At 42.2% G+C, this 19,429-nt stretch overlaps 3 protein-coding genes across 3 annotated transcripts; 2 read left to right on the top strand and 1 right to left on the bottom strand.

The window, feature by feature from the left end:
* Positions 1–777: 777 nt before the first annotated feature.
* On the bottom strand, positions 778–7,533 carry pi4k2a (phosphatidylinositol 4-kinase type 2 alpha). Its single transcript, XM_061049803.1, has 9 exons — positions 7,035–7,533; positions 5,395–5,595; positions 5,175–5,306; positions 3,917–4,070; positions 3,765–3,826; positions 3,574–3,673; positions 3,165–3,298; positions 2,081–2,140; positions 778–1,961 (listed from the first exon to the last, which is right to left on the bottom strand). The coding sequence occupies exons 1-9, from the start codon at positions 7,371–7,373 to the stop codon at positions 1,800–1,802; spliced, it is 1,344 nt and encodes a 447-aa protein (XP_060905786.1). The 5' UTR covers positions 7,374–7,533; the 3' UTR covers positions 778–1,799.
* A 2,256-nt stretch (positions 7,534–9,789) lies between these two features.
* Positions 9,790–13,853, top strand: pgam1b (phosphoglycerate mutase 1b). The gene is made up of 4 exons (XM_061049815.1): positions 9,790–10,189; positions 12,205–12,479; positions 12,587–12,767; positions 13,157–13,853. Exons 1-4 carry the CDS (start codon positions 10,051–10,053, stop codon positions 13,324–13,326), a joined length of 765 nt encoding a protein of 254 aa, XP_060905798.1. The 5' UTR covers positions 9,790–10,050; the 3' UTR covers positions 13,327–13,853.
* Positions 13,854–14,609: 756 nt separating this feature from the next.
* Positions 14,610–18,992, top strand: exosc1 (exosome component 1). Its single transcript, XM_061049889.1, has 8 exons — positions 14,610–14,689; positions 15,745–15,860; positions 16,126–16,200; positions 16,304–16,392; positions 16,774–16,807; positions 16,930–16,980; positions 17,281–17,365; positions 17,808–18,992. Exons 1-8 carry the CDS (start codon positions 14,662–14,664, stop codon positions 17,912–17,914), a joined length of 585 nt encoding a protein of 194 aa, XP_060905872.1. The 5' UTR covers positions 14,610–14,661; the 3' UTR covers positions 17,915–18,992.
* Positions 18,993–19,429: the final 437 nt, after the last annotated feature.

The raw sequence follows: 19,429 nt of genomic DNA on the forward strand, positions 1-19,429 counted from the left end.
CTCATTCGCTCAAGTTGAAATGTTTGATCAATGTTTGATTGTTAGCTGCACGTTATTACATCTGTTAATAAAGACAAATCAAGCATCAGAATACCACAAACAGGAGTCTTTTTTTCTGCTTGTGCTCTCCATAAAGACAATGCTGAAAATCCAGATGCATGAATCCAGATTCTACACTTTTGTAGAATCTATCAATAGAAAATACTGGAGATAAAACCAAAAAAGGAGCTGGTAGAGCTGCAGGGAACTACAGTCAGGAACATTAACTGGTGGTTCATCATCACCTAAGTAGACTTCATCCACATAAAGAAGTGTTGGATCTATTCTTGTGAAATATTTATTATAGCAGCTTTAGACACAAGTTGACTGTTAGCATGTTATTAGAGGTGGGAAAATCGATTTATCTTCTGAGATTTTACATAGATTCATAACTTCCAAAAATGTATTTATCTTTTTTTGGCTAATCAGTCACTCCCTGCTAAGTGCTAATGCTAGCTCTTTAACTCAGTAGAATGACAAATGGAGCAGCAAGAAAGTCAGCCAGTCTCACAGATGACTGGAGTAGATCCTGAAGTATGTACTAATGCAAAGTACAGTTTGAAACATGAATCCAGAAACGTTTTGAATGTAAAATAAATTCTCAATCAGAATCGAATTAAGTCATGAGACACCTAAAGATTCGCGGCCCTACATTAGCATGTTGCTCTAAATTGCGCCATTGTACTCAATTTTTCTGTTTCTGACGGTAAACTTTCCTCATTTACAAACGCACAAGTATTCTGTATTAATGTAATGTTTTAATTATAATCTATCATTAAATATTACATACATATTATACAGTGCATTGCCACAATACATTTCATGTCAGTTCAGTACAGCAGGAAGCTACTTTGTTGTTTATTTCGGTTGTACTCCACGAGCCAGAAAATTAACTGAAATCAAGATGGCCGAGAAAAACAGGAGCGTGTGGGCCGGGGGACCTCGGACCCCTCCTCTGCCTGCTATCAGATGAATTTTTTTATCTTCTTCACCTGTCGTTTAACTCATTAGAGGAAGAAGGGAAATGGCCTCAGCTTAACAAACGGCTTGTTTCTTTTTCTGTCAGTGTCACTACTATCCATCTTCACCCAGTGGACTCGTAGATCTTTAGCTGAACAGTTAGGAGGAGTCCACAAATCATGTGTTCATCAAGTTCATCAGTACCTTCATCCACAAAGCCTGAACACAATCAACACGTTGCTTATTTAAAAAAAAAAAAAAAGAAGCAATGCTGATCCTCAGTAGTGGCACTGCCCAGGTTTGTTTAACTGCACAGGAGGGAATATGTAGGCAAATGTTAAAAGGCAGAGAGGTATGAAGAAGCAAAACAAAGCATGGAATGCAAACACCTCCCGTCCAAAAACAAAGTGTGAGAGGCTTCTGTGTGAGCAAACCTTACGTGCACCCCAGGAGTCCAAAAGAAAAGTCTGACCTCTCACTGAAACTTTTCTCTCTCTCTCTCTTGCAGAAAAGTTCAGAAACTTCATCTTCAGGTGTGTGTTCTTTGTTGACATCCACAAAAGGCACGGAGGCAAACAGAGAAGATATATATTTTCACGTTCTTCCTCTTTTGGCCTCATCTCTCCACCCAATAACTCAATCTCTGGAACCAAAATATCCAAAAAGGGACGGGCGATGAATTATTTCCGTATTAGGGACAGTCACCTGTGCTCTCATTCTGATTCTGTCCTTTCTTCCTTCGGCACATGGACACCCCATCACTTCTGCTGTTCCTCCTCTTCCTCTTCACAGTGGTGTTCCTACCACCAGGTGAAGAAGGGTCTTCTGCTCTGGAAACTCTGTGTGTAAGACTCACTGTTGGCTCTCTGAGGCGCTCTGGCTGTTTCCACGATTACTGGGGGCATCTGGACCAACTGCAGGGGGGTTTTAGCATCTTTCAGGGCTTGGCACAAGTTCAGGATCTTTTGGAAAAGAAAACGAGAAACAAAAACTTTAAGACAACTTTTCATATTAAATGTTTGAAAAAGAAGTTATTATTTCCCCATTACATGTCTCTATTTGAAGAGAAGAGAAAACTCACCTGCCCTCTCATTACGGCTACTTGTTTGTGAAACTGTCCTCTGTCGAAACCAGGATCTTTCTGTAAGACACAGTGAATCATAGAAATGAAATGAAATGTTTAAAGCCACCGAGTGAGGTCTAGTCCACACATAGGCGGGTATTTGTTTTAATGGTTTGTCTCCTCCGATTGAAAAAAGAATCCCTTCCATACACAAGTTCTCAAAAACATCTTCGTCCATATGAAAACTCAAAACGCACTGTTACATCTGTCATGAACATGCCAAGTCAAAAACGATGTCCCTCTGTAATGACCATTTCAATTGCAAAGTTGCCCGTTCATGCGCCTCTGCTCGTCAACATAGTGGGAGAGCAACTTATTCATGTATGTGTGAGCATGTAAAAAGTCCAGTTAGCAACGTTATTACCAGCGCCAGTTTGGTAACGTCTGCCATCACACTCATCCTAGGGAAACACTAGTGACAGCATTGCACAATGACCACCACGAGTTTTCAAAAATCCCCGTCTACGTGTGGACTAGGCCTGAGTCATCCCCTCTCACGTCGTGCATTTTCACACGTTTCTGCATCCTTTTCTGAGCTTTTTCTCACATTTCCATTGCTGGCACTATCACTAAGGATGTGCACGATTGATCTTTGTAATGATTTAACGTTGTCACCCTCGCTAATATGGACCAGAGTTACTGGTCAGATAAACTAATGAGTGTTATTTTTTATTAATATAAGCCCACATTGTGCGTTAAATGTTGTGTCTTAGCTCTAATGCATCAGTAGCTTTGGTTGACGTGGCTGATCTCCTGCCGGGATGTAAACCTGTACAGTGAAGGGATGGCATCTCATAGGCTCAGCACATAACTGGCATCTAACCACTCGCTCAGAGGAATGTGAAACACATTCAGCACAGGCATGAGGTCAAAGTCAAGGTCAATCAGTAGTTGATTTCACTGTTTTCTAAATGTTTTCTCACCCGTCCTTGAGCTTGAATTTAAATGTATGTTAATTAACAGGGAAATGAGTTGCTTGGAACATCCCTATGTTATTTCCACTTTAATCTCCATAAAACACACAATCAGAGTTCGTCCATACCTTGAATAATTCATACAAGTCCTCCTCCAGGTCTTTGATGAAGTTGGGGTCGGAGAGTTTGGGCAGCACCAGCTCTCGGATTTCTTGGGAGAAAGGGACTTTGGCCTGGGAGAGCCACGCCCAGTAGAACGGATCTGGTGATTGGACAACGAAACAGAGGCTCAATTATCAAGCACAAAACTTAAAATGACATGAAAAGTTAACAATAAGGACAGCTCATCATCATATATGATTGAGTTCAAGCATGAAAATACATATAACGACATGTATCCAGTAGACAGATTCATATTTAAGATGCTGCCGCAGCTTTTACCGGACACACAGTTTTAAAAGCGATACACTGTTTTCCTGAAAGCTTGCAGAGACTGAGCAGTGATTGGTTAAAAAATGTGACAATGTAGGTGCTCACAGGCTCTCCAGGAGTCGGGGTGCTTGAGGGGGAAGGCGAGGCCGTTGTCGATAGCTGCCAGCTTGATGATGGGATCCTTTACGACCACCCAGTCTGAGTCCTACAAAGATGAATAAACACATCAGAAATGAACACATGTTCAGCCAATGTTTCAAAACATCAACCTCATTCCTGTGTCTGTGTGTCTTTACCCTGTTCCCCACTGGATCCATTGGACAGTCGTACTTCAGCAACCAGTTGTCATTCCCCCGATCTAGAGCACCATGAAAAAAAAAGAGTTTAACACAATTATTCAATTCAGACCAGAGTTACATCGTTTGCACTAAGCAGGGAGACTGCATGCCTGTGTTTCTGATGATGTAATCGAGGACGACGAGACGCTCAAACTGCAGCTGAAGCTGGCGGTTGGTGTTTTCAGGAAGAGGCTCTGCTTCAAACCTCCGCAGCCAGAAATCAGCATCTTTGTATCCGTCAACGAAGAGCTGGAAGGAACCGACCTGGAGGAAAGAGCAGCAGAACACAGTCTTTATGTTAGACACAGTTCAGGTTTAATCTGCATATTGAGCTCACTTGAGAGTATCTAACTGAAGCGGGATGGAATCAAACACAAAGACAGAAGGCGGGACATAATGTTTGGAGCTGTTTGACTGGATCATTAGAGTTTTTTACTTTTAACAGTAGATAAAGTTTAGCCTCTGCTTACAGCGTCACTTCACACTGCTGACATGTTAGCTTTTATGTGTGTGTGGCTAACGCGCTAATGGCTGTGTCGCTTTGCACATGGCATTAAACCTGCGTTCATATGAGACAATCAAAGAATCAGATGTGTTTGAGAGGACCAGCCGGTCACCTATCATGGCTGAACAGGCTGAAGGAGTAGGCCGGACACCAGCCGGTCAATTGGTGCACTGTTATTATTAACCTAACAAAAAATCACCTTGTACAGTGTTTTTGAACATGTATTTGGGTAACCTGAGTGTCTACTGACCCACAAAATGTGAAATAAACTCATCCAGTCCTTTGTTTGTGGTCTACATAAGTCTTACAACACAGAGAAAAATACTCTGTTTCAGATTTGCTCTCCTTGTGACATCACAGTGGGATTCTGGTAAAAAAAAAAAATCTCCTCTCCTCCCCTCCCCTGGTACCTCAACCCATGGCCTCCACCCCCAGCCTACAACAAAACGTCTGTGCAGGTCTGCCGTTTTCATTCTCGTTACAGAGGAGTGATGTCTACTGGGAAAACTCAGGGGGCTCATTGCATTTAAAGAGACACACACACCAAAACGGAGCGTTCTGAGAGAGCTGGTTTATACAGGGTCACAAACCTCCTCTGGTGGTTGATTCATGTTATATTTTGACCAAAGCACAACACAGATGTTTCATTTAAAAGGTAGAAAAGGGGTTTAACATGTCCTCTTTAATGTAATCATCAGTGTAATACAATTCATGTCCACATCACATCGACAAAGGAGACACATTTCTATCTCTAGTTCTATAATCTCACACTATTCTGTTTTTAACTCATTGTCTTCCTCACATTTCTCTTTTAGCACCTTCAAACCATGTTTTAAAAAGAAAGTTGATTTTTATAACATTACCTTTGGTGGCAGTCCGATCCTGTGGAAGCGCTGGCCCACTTTAGGCACCTTCTCCAGGGCGAGCCTCTTACCTCTGGACTTCACCCGGTCTATGGCACTGTAGTTGAATGTTTCACTCGCCAGGTACACCACCTGGAGGACAATAGATTGATTTACAGAGGGCCGAGTTTGGTTTTGTACTCATGGATGACGTTGAACTAGCATTGAGTGTTGCTCATACTTTGGTCCTGGGAACGATGTTGAGCTCCAGCTTCTGATCGACCAGGCTGGCGCCGGCCTCTGAGAGGTAGCCCTGGTTCAACACCAAGCAGTCGCGTCCGAAACAGCAGGGACAACAAAGTTTCTGGAGCCACTTGGTCCACTTTGGGTTGAGCTGGCCGTAGGGCTCTTCATTCTTAGGTTTGAACACGCCGATGATCTTCTGTGAATAAAGAAGAGGGGAGAAGAATGGCTTAGTTGAGTGAAAATTATATGATTCAACGTAAATATTCTCATTAAGGAAAGACACGCATGTCTTAAAGTTACATATTTAACAGAAGGAAAGTATCACTGCTAACCCACGCTACACTAAATCAGTCAAAGGTGGCTGTAAAAGTAGAACTACTATCCGTATGTACGCTTAAAGGGGATGAGTGTCTGTTAAGATAAAGATATCATTTTGTCGCCATGTGACTTTAAAGTAGTATACAGAAAATCACATGTTGCGTTACGCCAGTTTGACACACACACACACACACACACGAAACTTGGTCATTGAAGAGAATTATACACTCACAGAGAAGTAGCACATGACCACTAAGCACACTGGTGACTAACTAAAGAAAGGTGAAGCTGTGTGTGAGTGTGTGTGTGTGTGTGGGGCGGGCTAATAATAACCACACACACACTAAAAACCTAAAAATCTGTTACTTTAATGTTGCTGTCAAATGTCCACAAAGGCTGACACTTTCTTACTTAAAACAGACTCACAAAGTAAGAAGAGATATTTGGGAGGAAGCAGCAAGCAAGTTCAAAGACGCACTTCCTTTTTAGAAAGAAATGCAGTGAACACAACTCACACAGTGTCGAGGCGCATTAAAATGAGTCTGTAGCTTGATGGTCGGCTCTGAACTGATCAAAGTTTGCTGCTTTAATCTGACATGTTTAGGGGGATGTTGTGGCTCACAGAGACATGCTCCATGTGCAGACTCTTCGATTCTGAAATGTGAAGCTCTTGCAAAAGTCAAAATGATAACAGCAAGAGATCGGTAGTGCGCAGCACATATGATTGGCTTTTATCAGACTTTGCTCTTTGCTCAGACTCACACTACTTGCTGTCACCTTTCTTATCGGTGATGTCACATTGACAGCTGGGCAGACTACCTGCTCAGCATGAGGGTCTGACTACATCATCAACTTGCCAGCACAGCTCAGTCAAAGTGATGAGAAAAGCATTTCGGGGGGGGGGGGGCTTGATCGAGAGATTAAAAGAAAGAGCAAAAAGTAAATATAATGTTCATGAGGATGTCGTTTTAAAGACATGCATTACATTTAGTAACATATAACGGTGTGGTGATAGTTATGTACAGCTGATGTGTTTGTTTTTGATTGACAGGAGGACCAAACACGATTTTTTTTCACTTTGAAGATCAATGAAGTTGTGTGATTTATTCATTTTCTTGTCTAAAATGTGGTTATGAGTATGTTATGAACCTGAAAATGTAAGTTCATGTTGTGTCTGAGTGCCTAATAACCTATTTGCTAAGTCATCACAGGCTTCTTTGCACAGGCCTTAGCTCGAATAGACACACACTGTAAATAACAAGGTCCAGGAGTAAATGCGACACTACAGGACTTTTAGCAGTCAGCAGGTCCTCTTACCCCCCGGGAGTCTTTGACAAAGTAGCTTCCACTGGAGCCCTGGTAGATCCTCTCTGGGTAGATCCCTTCCTCTATGGCCCTCTCGGCCTTTCGGATGATCTCTCTGAACTCGGGATCCTCCGGGAACTCGTTCTTGTGCGGCTCCCGAGGCGAGCTGCCACGATCCCGATCCAGAAGTGGCTGTCTCTCCCGGCTCAGCCCCGGACTGCCTGCGGGGATACGGACCACCGAGCCCGGCGTGCTTCCAAACGCGCCCCGGGGGCTGGTGGGCTCTGTGGGACAGTAGTTGAATTCACCAGAGTCCCGCAGCGGAGAGACAAGCGGACTCGTCTCGTCCATTGTGTCGCTTGTGGGTGAGGAGTGATGTTAACCCCTTTGAGAATAAAAGGAGGTAGAGAAAATAGGGCGATATTAAGAGGGGTAAAGAAAGTGGGACGGTTGTTTTGTTGGCTAACACTGACGTCGGCTAACAAGGAAACACAGGAGGGAAGAAGAAATCAGATGACCGTCAGCTTCCGGGAAGAGGCGGCACCCGTTGAGTGTTTTCTTCTGGAACCAATCAGCGTTCAAACAATCCTTTCTGACAACCCAATCCGTAGCGCTGATTGGACACAGATGTCCCGCCCACGGAAGACATATGAACCAATGAATGAACTCCTTATAAAAAAACAGTTGAATCCGTTACTTGCAGTTTTAAGATGGTAAAGGCCAAATGTATTTACTTCTCCATCCTCCCTTTGAAGTGTCATCAAAAGAATCCAATGACATCTCTTTATGCAAGTGACAAGATCATGAAGTCAGTAAATGTTGGTAAACATAGCAACAAATTCTGCCAAATAGACAACTTCTATTTCAGGAAGGCCTTGTGTCATCATGATAATGCCAAACCACATTCAGGAGGCTCCGTAAGAGTCCAGGTGATAGTGTTTGAAGCATTATGAACTTAAACGTAAAATAAGACTACTTTACCGCAAAACCAAATAACCTGAATCAGTTGTCTTCTCTTCATACCTGTTCAGCCTCTTTCATAATTACGAGATCAGGATCTCGTAATTATTACCGTTTCATTACCATTTTTGACATTGTGATTTAGTTCTGTAATTTATTCTCTCCTTGTGATTTAGTTCAAACCGTTTTATGTGTGAAGACGTTTGTAACTGAGTGTGTTATATGTTTAAATAAAGTTTTACTGACTTAGATACTTACAAAGTTGACACTGAACTGTTGAACAACAGAAACCTTATTACACAAAAATGGTAAAACGTTTCACTTTCAAAATGACAGAAGTTGGTCTGCTCGGTTCCCAAAATGCTTACAAAGTGTTGTTAAAAGAAAAAGGATTCATCAAAATGGTAAAAATGAACTTTTTTTAAAAACATGTTTCTCACATCAAATTCAAAATGGGCAAATGATTTTCCAAAAACAATGACATTTTCTAAACATGTGACTGCTGTACTGAGGAAGTCCCAGTCAGACCTTTTAATCCATGAAGTCCTCATTAATCCTCATGAGCAAAATACAAATCAAGAAGCCACTCATCTGGTCTCTCATGTTACTGTTCAACGACACCAAGTTTGTTTTCATATTTGCGCCTATTTTCATTTCAAGTTGAAGTCGAAGTATAAAGGTATTATTATTTTCTGTGTCTGATTCCAGTTAAAGGTTAAAGTCTGTAGTTCTGTCTTCATCTTGTCCTGTTTGTTGGAGAAAGTTTGATCAATTTTTACCATCTGTTACCACTTGAACTTCACAGCATGACTTGTATCATATACAAATGGACAATGTACCTCAGCCCCTCCCAATGTAAGAATAAAGCTGAAATGACCCTGTGACGGCCGCTGACACATTGTGAATTTGGCTGGAAGAGCCGTGGTATTTATGTTGAAAACACAGATTTTACGTACCGATAAAGCGTTCCTCAGCTTGGTAGCCGATAGTCCACAGAGGAACAGATTCTTGTGTCGATATTGAAGCAGACACTCAAACGGTTATGGAAGTTCAATGACTCTTGTCTTGGTTGTTTTTCCTCACCATTTCTGCTGTACTCTGCTAATCCAGTGCACACAGCGCCACAGAAGCCGCATTCGTCAAAAGAGCTGTCAATCATGGCGTTCTATAGGCCTACAGTTTTATAGCATCAATTAACAAGTTGAAGAGACACTTCTCAGAAAAAAACAAGACTTTTACACAAAATGGTGTGATGAAATGACATCACGAAATCTATTTCGAGACAAATGTATTTGACCTGCAATTTTGATTTTACAGTTCGACCCATGTCCCATCTGTTAACATGGTGGAGGCGGGGAGTATAACCTTTACTGCAGCCAGTCAGCAGAGGGAGCTGTAAATCTTTTGGCTTCACTTAAGGCGATATATTTCGCTGTCCATTCTTTATACAGTTTATGGTATTTATATGTATGTCTATTATTGTTGTTTTTTGATATATCCAGGAGATGATAATCAATATGACTACAGGACAGATTGTGGTTACAATCCATCTGAGAAAGTAAATTCATACATTTGTGCTTTTTTTCGGATGCTTTTTTTTTTTTTTTTTTGTGATTTGTGCATGAAGATGGGTGAACCCGTATTCCACCATTGTGATCATTCCTGATTCTTAGTTAATGAAAGGCAGTTGTTGCTCTGTGATGTGCTGACCGTGTGAGCCTGCAGGATGCACTGCCGGCTGTGCGGACGTGCCGCTGTGCGCATCCTCCTGCCTCCCTCCTCCTCCAGCGCTCACAGCTCGCTCTCTGATTGGTGGAAACCAGCAGGAAGAGAGCACGGGTGGTGAGATCTGTCAAGTTCGGACAGACCATTGCCAACTCCACAAACCTTCTGCTGTGCCTCACGCTGTTCCTTCAGATCAACAAAAATACTGCGCCATCTTCTTCGCAGCCGTATTTCTCTTTGCGGCGAAATCCGGACGAATCTGCGGACGTTGCTTCCGCATTTTGGGAAGACACGCTTACTCCAAGTTTCCCGGAAATACAGCGCAGAGGGCATTGGTGTGAGGATGGCTGCGTACAAGCTCGTCCTGATCCGCCATGGAGAGAGCTGCTGGAACCAGGAGAACCGATTCTGCGGCTGGTTCGACGCAGACCTGAGTGAGACCGGGGAGCAGGAGGCGAGGAGAGGAGGACAGGCTCTGAAAGGTACCACGTCATGTCCCATTGTCTAATCGGGCTTTCTCTCGGTCATTGGATTAAGCCTCTGCAAGTCAGTGCTTATGCAACTGCAAGGAACAGGTAGTCGGCCTACTGCGACATCCGAGCAGCCAGCAGCAGGAAGAGAGAGAGAGAGAGAGAGAGAGAGAGAGAGAGAGAGAGAGAGAGAGAGAGAAAGAAATAGAGAGAACAGGGATGAATGTGATTCAATCAAAGTCTTTATTTGGCTTAAGGCCTCCCTTGGGTCATTAGTGGCCATGACATTGTAGGAGAATTTGGATGCAGCCAATAGTTTGATAAGTTTGGCATGGATCAAACAGCCTCTGCTGAACATGTTTTCCCCTGCCAGCCCATTGTGTCCCACTCAGCAGTCCACTCACTCCTGTGGTGTGAAGTTGTGCTTACATCAGCCATCTCCTGTACAGAAAATAGAGATACATTCTGTTCTGTACAACACAACGTTAAAAAACGATTTCCTTTCCTCTGAAAAAAAAAAGCTTCGAATCAAAGATAGTTTGGGGAAGTCGTGTTCAGACAGATATCCGTCACATTGCATTATATTAAAGCTCCAGTGGGGAGTATTTAACTGGTTATAAAATAGCCTGTGATTAATACTGACACCTGTACATGACCTTCAAAACTCGACCAGACTATCAGAGATGAGGTTGATTATTTCTATGTCATTATTTTGGAAGTAGAAAATCTCAGCAACAGGGTAGGTGTCAGACGAAATGGTTAGCTGCATGCTGTAGTAACAGCCTTTCTCCATTTTTTTCACAGCAAAGATAACAATGAGTGATGTTCTTTAAAAAAAATAAAAATAAAAATAAAAAAAATCAGGAAACACTTCTTACACATGCACAGGACCAGATCAGCAAAGAGATCCACATTGTGTACAGGGGTCGCCAAAATAGACAAAAAACTGGAGCTTTAAGCTGATGCTTTTATCCCAACTAACTTACAGTAAGTGTTTTTCAAAACCAAAAAAAAAATGCAAGACTCGTGCATGTACGTCAGCTTCATATCCATACAGACTTCACTGGTATGAAGGGATCCTTCACAAAGGCTCCGGTCCTGTTCTCACATGATGCTTTAATTCCTTTAAAAATGCAGGAGGTGTTTTTTTCATCACAGAACATGTTAGTACACGGGAGGGATTAAAATAGGTACTCAGGTGCTTGAAGAAGAAAGCAGTTTCAGAAAATACAATAGTTTAAATTGATTAAACAAAAAGTGATCAGAAGCCTATACAGCTGCAACCTCACTGCAGCAACAACACATCTAAAGAAGTGTCATCTGATGACATCATCAACATCAAATTAGGATCAAAACTTGTTTGAAGGATTTGGGCCACATGGTTTTTTGAGGGATAAAAAATTTAAATGTATCAGAGTCTGACTGATGTTGCTTAGTGTTCCTGATCTTGTTGGGTTAAGATCAGTACAGTTTATAATCTTCTCAGTCCTCCACATTATTCACTGTGTTTCATGTAGGGCTTTCACACTTGCAGAAAACTACTGAAAACCTGATGTTACCATGAGGAGCTGTATGTGTGTGAAGCAGACAGTCCAATTCTTCATAGCATGGGACCGCTACGTTCTCCGTGCACGTCATTAAACGGCTGCATAATATAGGCAAATATTCTCTGCACATATTTTTTTTTACATCACATCTTACCTCGGGACCCCGCCCCTCCTCCTGTCTGACAGGGATAGTCTCCCGCTGTGAGGTGCATATGTGAACAGCCAGGTCAGGAAAATATCCGGAGCAGTCCTCCTGAAATGATCTAGATGTTTTCAGGAGTGTGAAAATGTTTGTTTTCTGTGACCCAAAAAAAAAGCCTCTGCAGCTACTTCCTGCAGAGCCTGCAGTCTGACAGCTGACTGAGCAAAAGCCTGTCTCATAATGTAGCAGAGGATCAAATAAAATAAAAAAACAGTCTCAAATACTGGTGAATATTCACAAGACTTTCTGTCCCATGTCCTGTCTGTGACTCACTTCAGATGCTGGCTATGAATTTGATGTCTGCTACACGTCCGTCCTTAAGAGGGCCATCAGAACCCTGTGGTTTGTTCTGGACAGCATCGACCAGATGTGGCTGCCCGTCAACAGGACCTGGCGTCTCAACGAGCGCCACTACGGTGGCCTGACTGGTCTGAACAAGGCAGAAACAGCGGCCAAACATGGAGAGGCCCAGGTCAAGATCTGGAGGCGCTCCTTCGACACTCCTCCCCCACCCATGGATGAGGAGCATGACTACTATCAGAACATCAGCAAGGTGAAACTACAGGAGAACACTCTGGCTGTCACTTTTACAAAACATATACATCTTAATTTCAAGCCCAAATGTCTGAAGCACTACATTCACTTTCTCTCACTCTGTAGGACCGGCGTTATAGCGACCTGACAGAGGACCAGCTGCCAAGCTGTGAAAGCCTCAAGGACACTATCGCCCGGGCTCTACCCTTCTGGGAGGCGGAGATCGTTCCTCAGATCAAAGACGGAAAGAGGGTGCTGATTGCTGCCCACGGCAACAGTCTCCGAGGCATCGTCAAGCACCTTGAGGGTAAGAGTCTAAGCAGAGACTTTACTAAGGCAGAGGTTTTTAATCATTGTTTTCATTTATTGATAACCTTAATATCATTTAAAACCCAAAACTTCATTAACAGTAAAGGTTTATTTTGCAAAACCGTAGCTTCAATTATTTTTAGACTCCAGGTTTTATATAAGTATTTTTATTTTACCTTTTCTCACACTGAACTTTGGGAGAGTGAAAGGTTTTGATTCAAGTGACTAAAACTATGTGTGACTGTGACTGTGGGACTTACAGCTCATTTGTCTTTGAATGTTTCTCTCAATTTAAAATGTGGTGTCATTATAGAGCTTAAACCAGGTTAATATTAGAGGATTATCCATTAGTTTACACTATTGTATGTTTTTTGTTTTTTTTCTTAGGGATGTCAGAGGAGGCCATCATGGAGCTGAACCTGCCCACAGGGATCCCAATCGTGTACGAGTTGGACAAGAACTTGAAGCCTTTAGGACCCATGCAATTCCTGGGAGACGAGGAGACGGTCAAGAAGGCCATGGAAGCTGTGGCTGCTCAGGGCAAAGTCAAGAAATAGACCCCCCCCCACCCCTCCCTACGCACACACACCTCCCACCTCCCCATCATGGATGGCCTAGTACAGATCACATGTGCTATTCAGTTTTCAAGTTATTTCAAGGTCATTTATTGTTCCAGTCATCCCAGAGTCGGGCATACAGATACACAATGTGCACTTTTATTTTCTCAATACGCAGCCCTCACATACACAAATCCAATGTTTTTGAATTGATTTAAATATGTCATCCTTTAACATACAGTTCCTCATTTCGATACCAGATGCAATATGATTTGAGCACTGACCAAAATGAAAATGTACGGACCAGCCAAAAAGAAGCAAACATAGCGAACCCTGCAGAGTCATTCCAAGTATTCCCTCCTCTTTACGACCTACGTATGTGTGTAAGTTGAAGCTCAGTGGGAAAAGTAGATCCTCAAAGGTATTACACTGGCTGTTGTTAAAAAGGGCACGTTTATATGCTCTGCACTGCTGATTGTTGTTTGCTGTTGCATTGTGAGAAGTAGAATAAATATTGTGAGCAATTATGTGATGAAATCTGTTTTGTGTGTCTAATGTTACTTTTCATTATCTCCTAGTGAATAATCAGGAAATAAAACAAAAATACATCTTTAAAATAAAAATGGATACAATATAGTTTCACAGTGATGCTAATAAAAAAGATATTACTCAGTATTTATGATTGCAGCAATGTTCTGTTGATACTGGAGTTACCAAAGTTACCAAATTTAAAACTATTTTACCCTCAGCTTTGACAAACTCTCACGAGCTTTTGTAATATTTGGATAATAATTGGATTGGGTGTTATAATTTGCCCTTGAGCAAGGCACCAAACTCCCAAACGCTCTGGGGTGCTCCCTATAGCAGCCCCACTCTGACATCTCTCCACTGATGCATGTCCACAGGTCCTGTTTGTGCTTGTGTGATTCGGGCCTATGTGTGTGAGAAGCATGTCTCAGAGTGTAAACTAGAATTTCCTTCAGTGATTAATAAAGTATTTCAAAATCAAAAAATAGATATTGATATGATGAATAACTTTTTCTCAAAAAAAATATCTTAACAAATGCAAAATTACAAAAAATTAGAAGCACCCTTTGCTACATTTAACGTATACAGTATATTCATAATATTTATATATTTACAATTATATTGTGTCTGTGTATGTTGCTATGAGGCATTATTACATAATGCAAATGTGCCCATGTGTGCCTCAACAAACATGGCGGACAGAGCGGCCCTTCTAACAGTTCCGGTCTACGCGAGGCCGGCCAATCAGAATCCACTAAAGCCCTTCCGTACCGTCCAATCGGCTGAGAATCATCTCTTCTCGCAAACATGTCGCCCATGAAGCTGTGTGTTCCAGGTAAGTCCCGTAAATTTTAATCTAACTACAGTTTGGGATGAGGTTTAACTCGACTTTTCTTGCGTTTTGTCTCTTTGTACTCATTATGGCTGATGTTGACGTCGTCGCGTTGTCAGGAAATGCAGCTAAACTGCAGTTTGACTGTAAACGGTGTGAAACGCTTAAATATTTTCATCTACCATGTGTGATTTAATTCCGCGTGGATCAGCACATTTAACGTATTCATTCACAGTTTAGTTAAAAGCATGGTCTATAAATTGTACTTTTTGAATACTTGTAATGAGTAGTGGTATTTTTCGTGGTTTTTCGGATAGTATGGTATTTGTGCAGAGCTGAACTTTTACTTTCCACGGCAGGTTTCCTCTCCTGCCCTGCCCATCGCCTCAGGCACACAGCAGCATTCCTTCTCTCACTTGTTTTGACTCACCCATGTGAAATCCTCACATTTATCATGTGGCTGGTTCTAGGAAACGTCAACTGAATTGTTACATACTTAGAATAGTTGTGAAAGTTACCTGCTGGCTGAAGTAGTAATGGGTGTTGTCAGGCCATGAAGTTTACTGCGTCTTGTAAATAAATAGTTCGGCTTGAGGATGTATAGGTTATTATAGAGTCATAATGTATCCCCTCTGATGAAGGACACTTTTGGTTTATGTTTTCATGATGAACATATTAGCTGAACAAGAAGAAGGCCTGTATTGAGTGACTTTTATTCCTCTAATTCTCTTAAGTAAATCTGTGACTAGTGCTACACCTGTGTAGAGTTTTTGAGTCTTAGTGGTATTCCACCCTGTATCCTGGACAGATCAACTTGCCAGCATCCAAGCAAGCGGATTACGGCCTAAACAAGGTGGAACACCTCTTAGAAAGTGCTGCTTTCTTTGTAAAATAGAGCTGATCTTTGTTTTCTTTAAATCCTCTGGTATTTTATCACACAGAAGTGGACAATCTAATTCCGATTTTGGCAGAGATTGGCTCGCTTTCACAACACAAACAAACGCACAGCTATTCTCCAACACTGCCTCTGTCTTTCCCCTCCTCGTTTATCTCTCCAGGTGACAAGCTGTGCAGTGTAGAAGACTGTATTCCCGGCACAGGAGTATACGTGCGGCACGGCTGCATATACTCCTCTCTAGCAGGCTACGTGCTCAGGAAGAACGAGGGAGAGGAGGTGAGCTTGTGTGCTGGTGGGTGTGGGCAGGAGAAAGGTGGGGGAAAAGCTGCAGAAGCTTTGGGGTGTGTAAGAGCACCAGAGTAAAAGAATTACGCAACGTTTGTGAGTGTGCCTGAACCAAAATAGTTTGTTCAGTGTCTATGAGGAAATATGCACCATGTGACAGGTCCCTCCTTCAGGCTGTTTTGGATTTGAATGGCGAAACCTGATATTTACATTTGTGACGTTTTAAGACACGTGATTTTTTTTTGTCTCTTTGTAGTTACCCGTGATCTCAGTGGTGAGGGAAACAGAGACGCAACTACTACCAGACGTAGGAGCGATAGTCACCTGTAAGGTATGCAACGCTATCAAGATTCTATTTTTGGTGATCTGCTTAGGGCTTCAGTTTTTATGAAGAGGGGGTTTGTCTGGAGTTTAAGTGTTCTTTGCTTTGGCAGGTTACAAGCATCAACCCCAGATTCGCAAAGGTCCACATCCTTTATGTCGGCTCCACACCGCTGAAGGACCGCTTCAGAGGGACGATAAGGTAACACCACAACAACGCTGTCTTCTAATAGTCATAAAAGCTCTATTCAGACTGCCGTAATGGGGAGGACAAAGTGATCCCCCTCTGTATCATCTTCAGAGGTAGTAACAAAGGCTAGACGGTTTCAGCAGAGCCAGCGCTGTGTGTGCATGTCTGACTGTGTGTGTATGTGGAGCTTCTGATGTGCCGCGCCAAAACGTAATGTGACTTTACGTACTTGGGCATCAATATCACGCCGTTGCTGAATCTATATGAATGTACAAAGACGTGATGACGGCCGAGCTTAGTAACGGCTTGATAGGGATAAAAGTAGTCTGAATAAGGATTCTGTTTTACGTCATATTTGTCCAAAATCTGAGTCTGATTCTTCTGACTCTTCAGGAAAGAAGATGTCCGTGCAACAGAGAAGGACAAGGTGTGTTTAAATTCACCAATTCAACCAGATTCTGTTTTTTTTTCTTCTTTTTTCTGCAGTTCCTTTTTTCTTTTTGATCAAAGTTGACAAGCTTGGTTTAAAACTTCTCTTTGTTGTCACAGGTGGAGACGTACAAAAGCTTCAGACCCGGAGACATCGTCTTGGCAAAAGTCGTATCCTTCAGCTGCCCTTGGGGGGGGGGGGGGGGAAACAACCTCTTTTCTAAAGTGAAACATGAAAACAGTCTTCAGCAACATTCAGTTCAAACATCTGCCTTCATTTATTTTTTCTCCCCAGAATATCCAAACCTCAGAAGAACTCAGTCACGCCTCCAGAGAAGTCTGTTATCAGGATCTCTGAGGATCATTTTCATATTTCAGTTTCTTCTAAAGACAGACTACAAACATTCTGTGGATGTCCACTGAGGTGCTGATGTTTTTTTTTTTTTATTAACCCTTGACCTGTGATGTCAGATTTCTCTCGGAGACGTGCAGTCTAACTACCTGCTGACAACAGCAGAGAATGAGCTGGGCGTGGTGGTGGCACACAGTGAAGCAGGTAACGATCAACACTCGTATCAAGCACTATCTTCTTTTCTTTTTCTTTAAACATTTGACAGAAGGGGTGACACAGTTTTTCTCAGATGGATAGTAAGATCCGGTTTGAACACAAGGTGGTGCAAGAGATTGTGCCCAGATAGCTGCAGGGAGTATTCACCATGAACCTGTAGGCGGTTAATTTCACTGCGACAGCACACAGTAGTTTGCATAGAGAGTTATATTTATCACACATTTAATGTAGCTGTTCTAGTTACATTTGACGCGAGTAGACTAACATCCATGCATTTTATTTACTCTGCTTTCCTGTGATAACGAGTCGTTTCCTCGAAATGTCCTGAAAAATGTCAGGAGTGCATGTGTGCAAACAGAGAAGAAAGAAGCGTGGTGTCTGACCCTGAAAGACAAAGAGCCTTTGACTCACCATAACTCTTGTGATCCAGGTGCTCAGATGGTTCCTATCAGCTGGTGTGAGATGCAGTGCCCGCGAACGCACGCCAAGGAGTTCCGCAAAGTGGCCCGAGTGCAGCCGGAGTACTTACAGGCATGAGAGCCTCGCAGCTTTTCTCTTCCACAAGGAACACACAGCTTCCCTTCCCTCCTGTCCCCAACTGCAGCCGAGTCGCCTCTCGACTCTGTTACAGATGTTTTGAAGAGACTGGACGACTTCTGTTTCATCTTGTTTTTTTTTGTCCCTCTGCACATTATGTCAGCTTTAGATCGTGCTAGCTTGGAAACACAGAAGCAGACCAAAATGCCAAATTGTCAGGACATAATCCAAGGAGCGTAGCAACTGTTGTAAAGGTGTCTTGATCTCAGAACGATGCGTGTGCCAGCAACGTGTGGCTTCACAGTTGTCTGTACAATTGTTTTTAACCTGATTAGAACTGTTGACTTGGTTCTCACCCGGGGTGTTACAATGCAGGGATCATTATGTTGAAAAGATTAAAGCATCAGATTTTCATCTTTTAAAGAGAGGCTATTTTCACTGATGCAGGATTCACTCAGTTCTTAGTATTATGACGGATCAGGTCTCTGGAAGGATGATTGTTGGTGCAGTGCTGAGTGTATAAACACACACTTGTTGAGACCCACAGTTATGGTCATGTTAAGGAAAAATATAAATGTGTGTTTTCATACCAGACATCATTCAAAAGGCAGGGAGTGTTTTCTGTCTGTAATGAGGACTGCTGCATCGTGCTTTAAAACATGTCATGTGGTTGACTTGTTTTTTTAATACTTTGGTCTTTAATGTGATGACATTTTGATCTGTTTTCAGTCTCTCAGTACTCTTTTAAGGCTGTTCTAGTTTTTTGATAAGCTGAAAGACAAATATTGTCTCAAGAGAAGTTTGAAATGAAAATGACTGAGCGAGAGCCTGATGTTCATTCCAAATAACAGTACAGCTACTGCACAGGGAATATTGAAGTAGGTTGAGATAGTCGAATATTTCGTTGTTTTTTCCAGCACATTATCAAAACCGAACGTATGAGCCATCAATGAGAAAGCAGAAATGTGTCCGCGTTATCTTTGAAGTGTTCTTCGATTTCTTTTTTCTGTTTTTCATCTTCCAGCAGAGGTGATTCATGTGCAAGATTGGAATAAAAAAAAAACCTATCAAAACCATCGATTTGATGCAAGCTCCTTCTTTTTATGTAGCACGGTAATGCTATTAATTCATTTTTGAATTCAGTTATGAGAACTTTCAGCAGTCTTCACACACACAACCATCTGGGGAGGTTGATTTAATGCGATGTGACTTCATTGACCCTTTGCTGAAGACATACTAGCTGTACATCAAGACCAAGCAGAAACCTCCGGTGTTAAAAAATGAAGCCAATGAGGAAGTACAAAAATCTGCAGTTCGTCAAGGATGCAAGCATGAAACGTGGACAGCCTTCATTATCGAGAAATCCCAGAGTGTTCTGGCTGTATCCGACTAAAATGACTCAAAATAAGACACAAAGTCAGTAAAGTAGCTGTCATGTTCTGGACGCGGACTCGACAGCCTGTCTTGTAAACTAAGCACGATTCATCATAATGTAAAGCCCTTCATGTGTTGTAA

This window comes from Labrus mixtus, chromosome 2, assembly GCF_963584025.1.
Source record: "Labrus mixtus chromosome 2, fLabMix1.1, whole genome shotgun sequence".
Classification (NCBI taxonomy): Eukaryota; Metazoa; Chordata; class Actinopteri; order Labriformes; family Labridae; genus Labrus; species Labrus mixtus.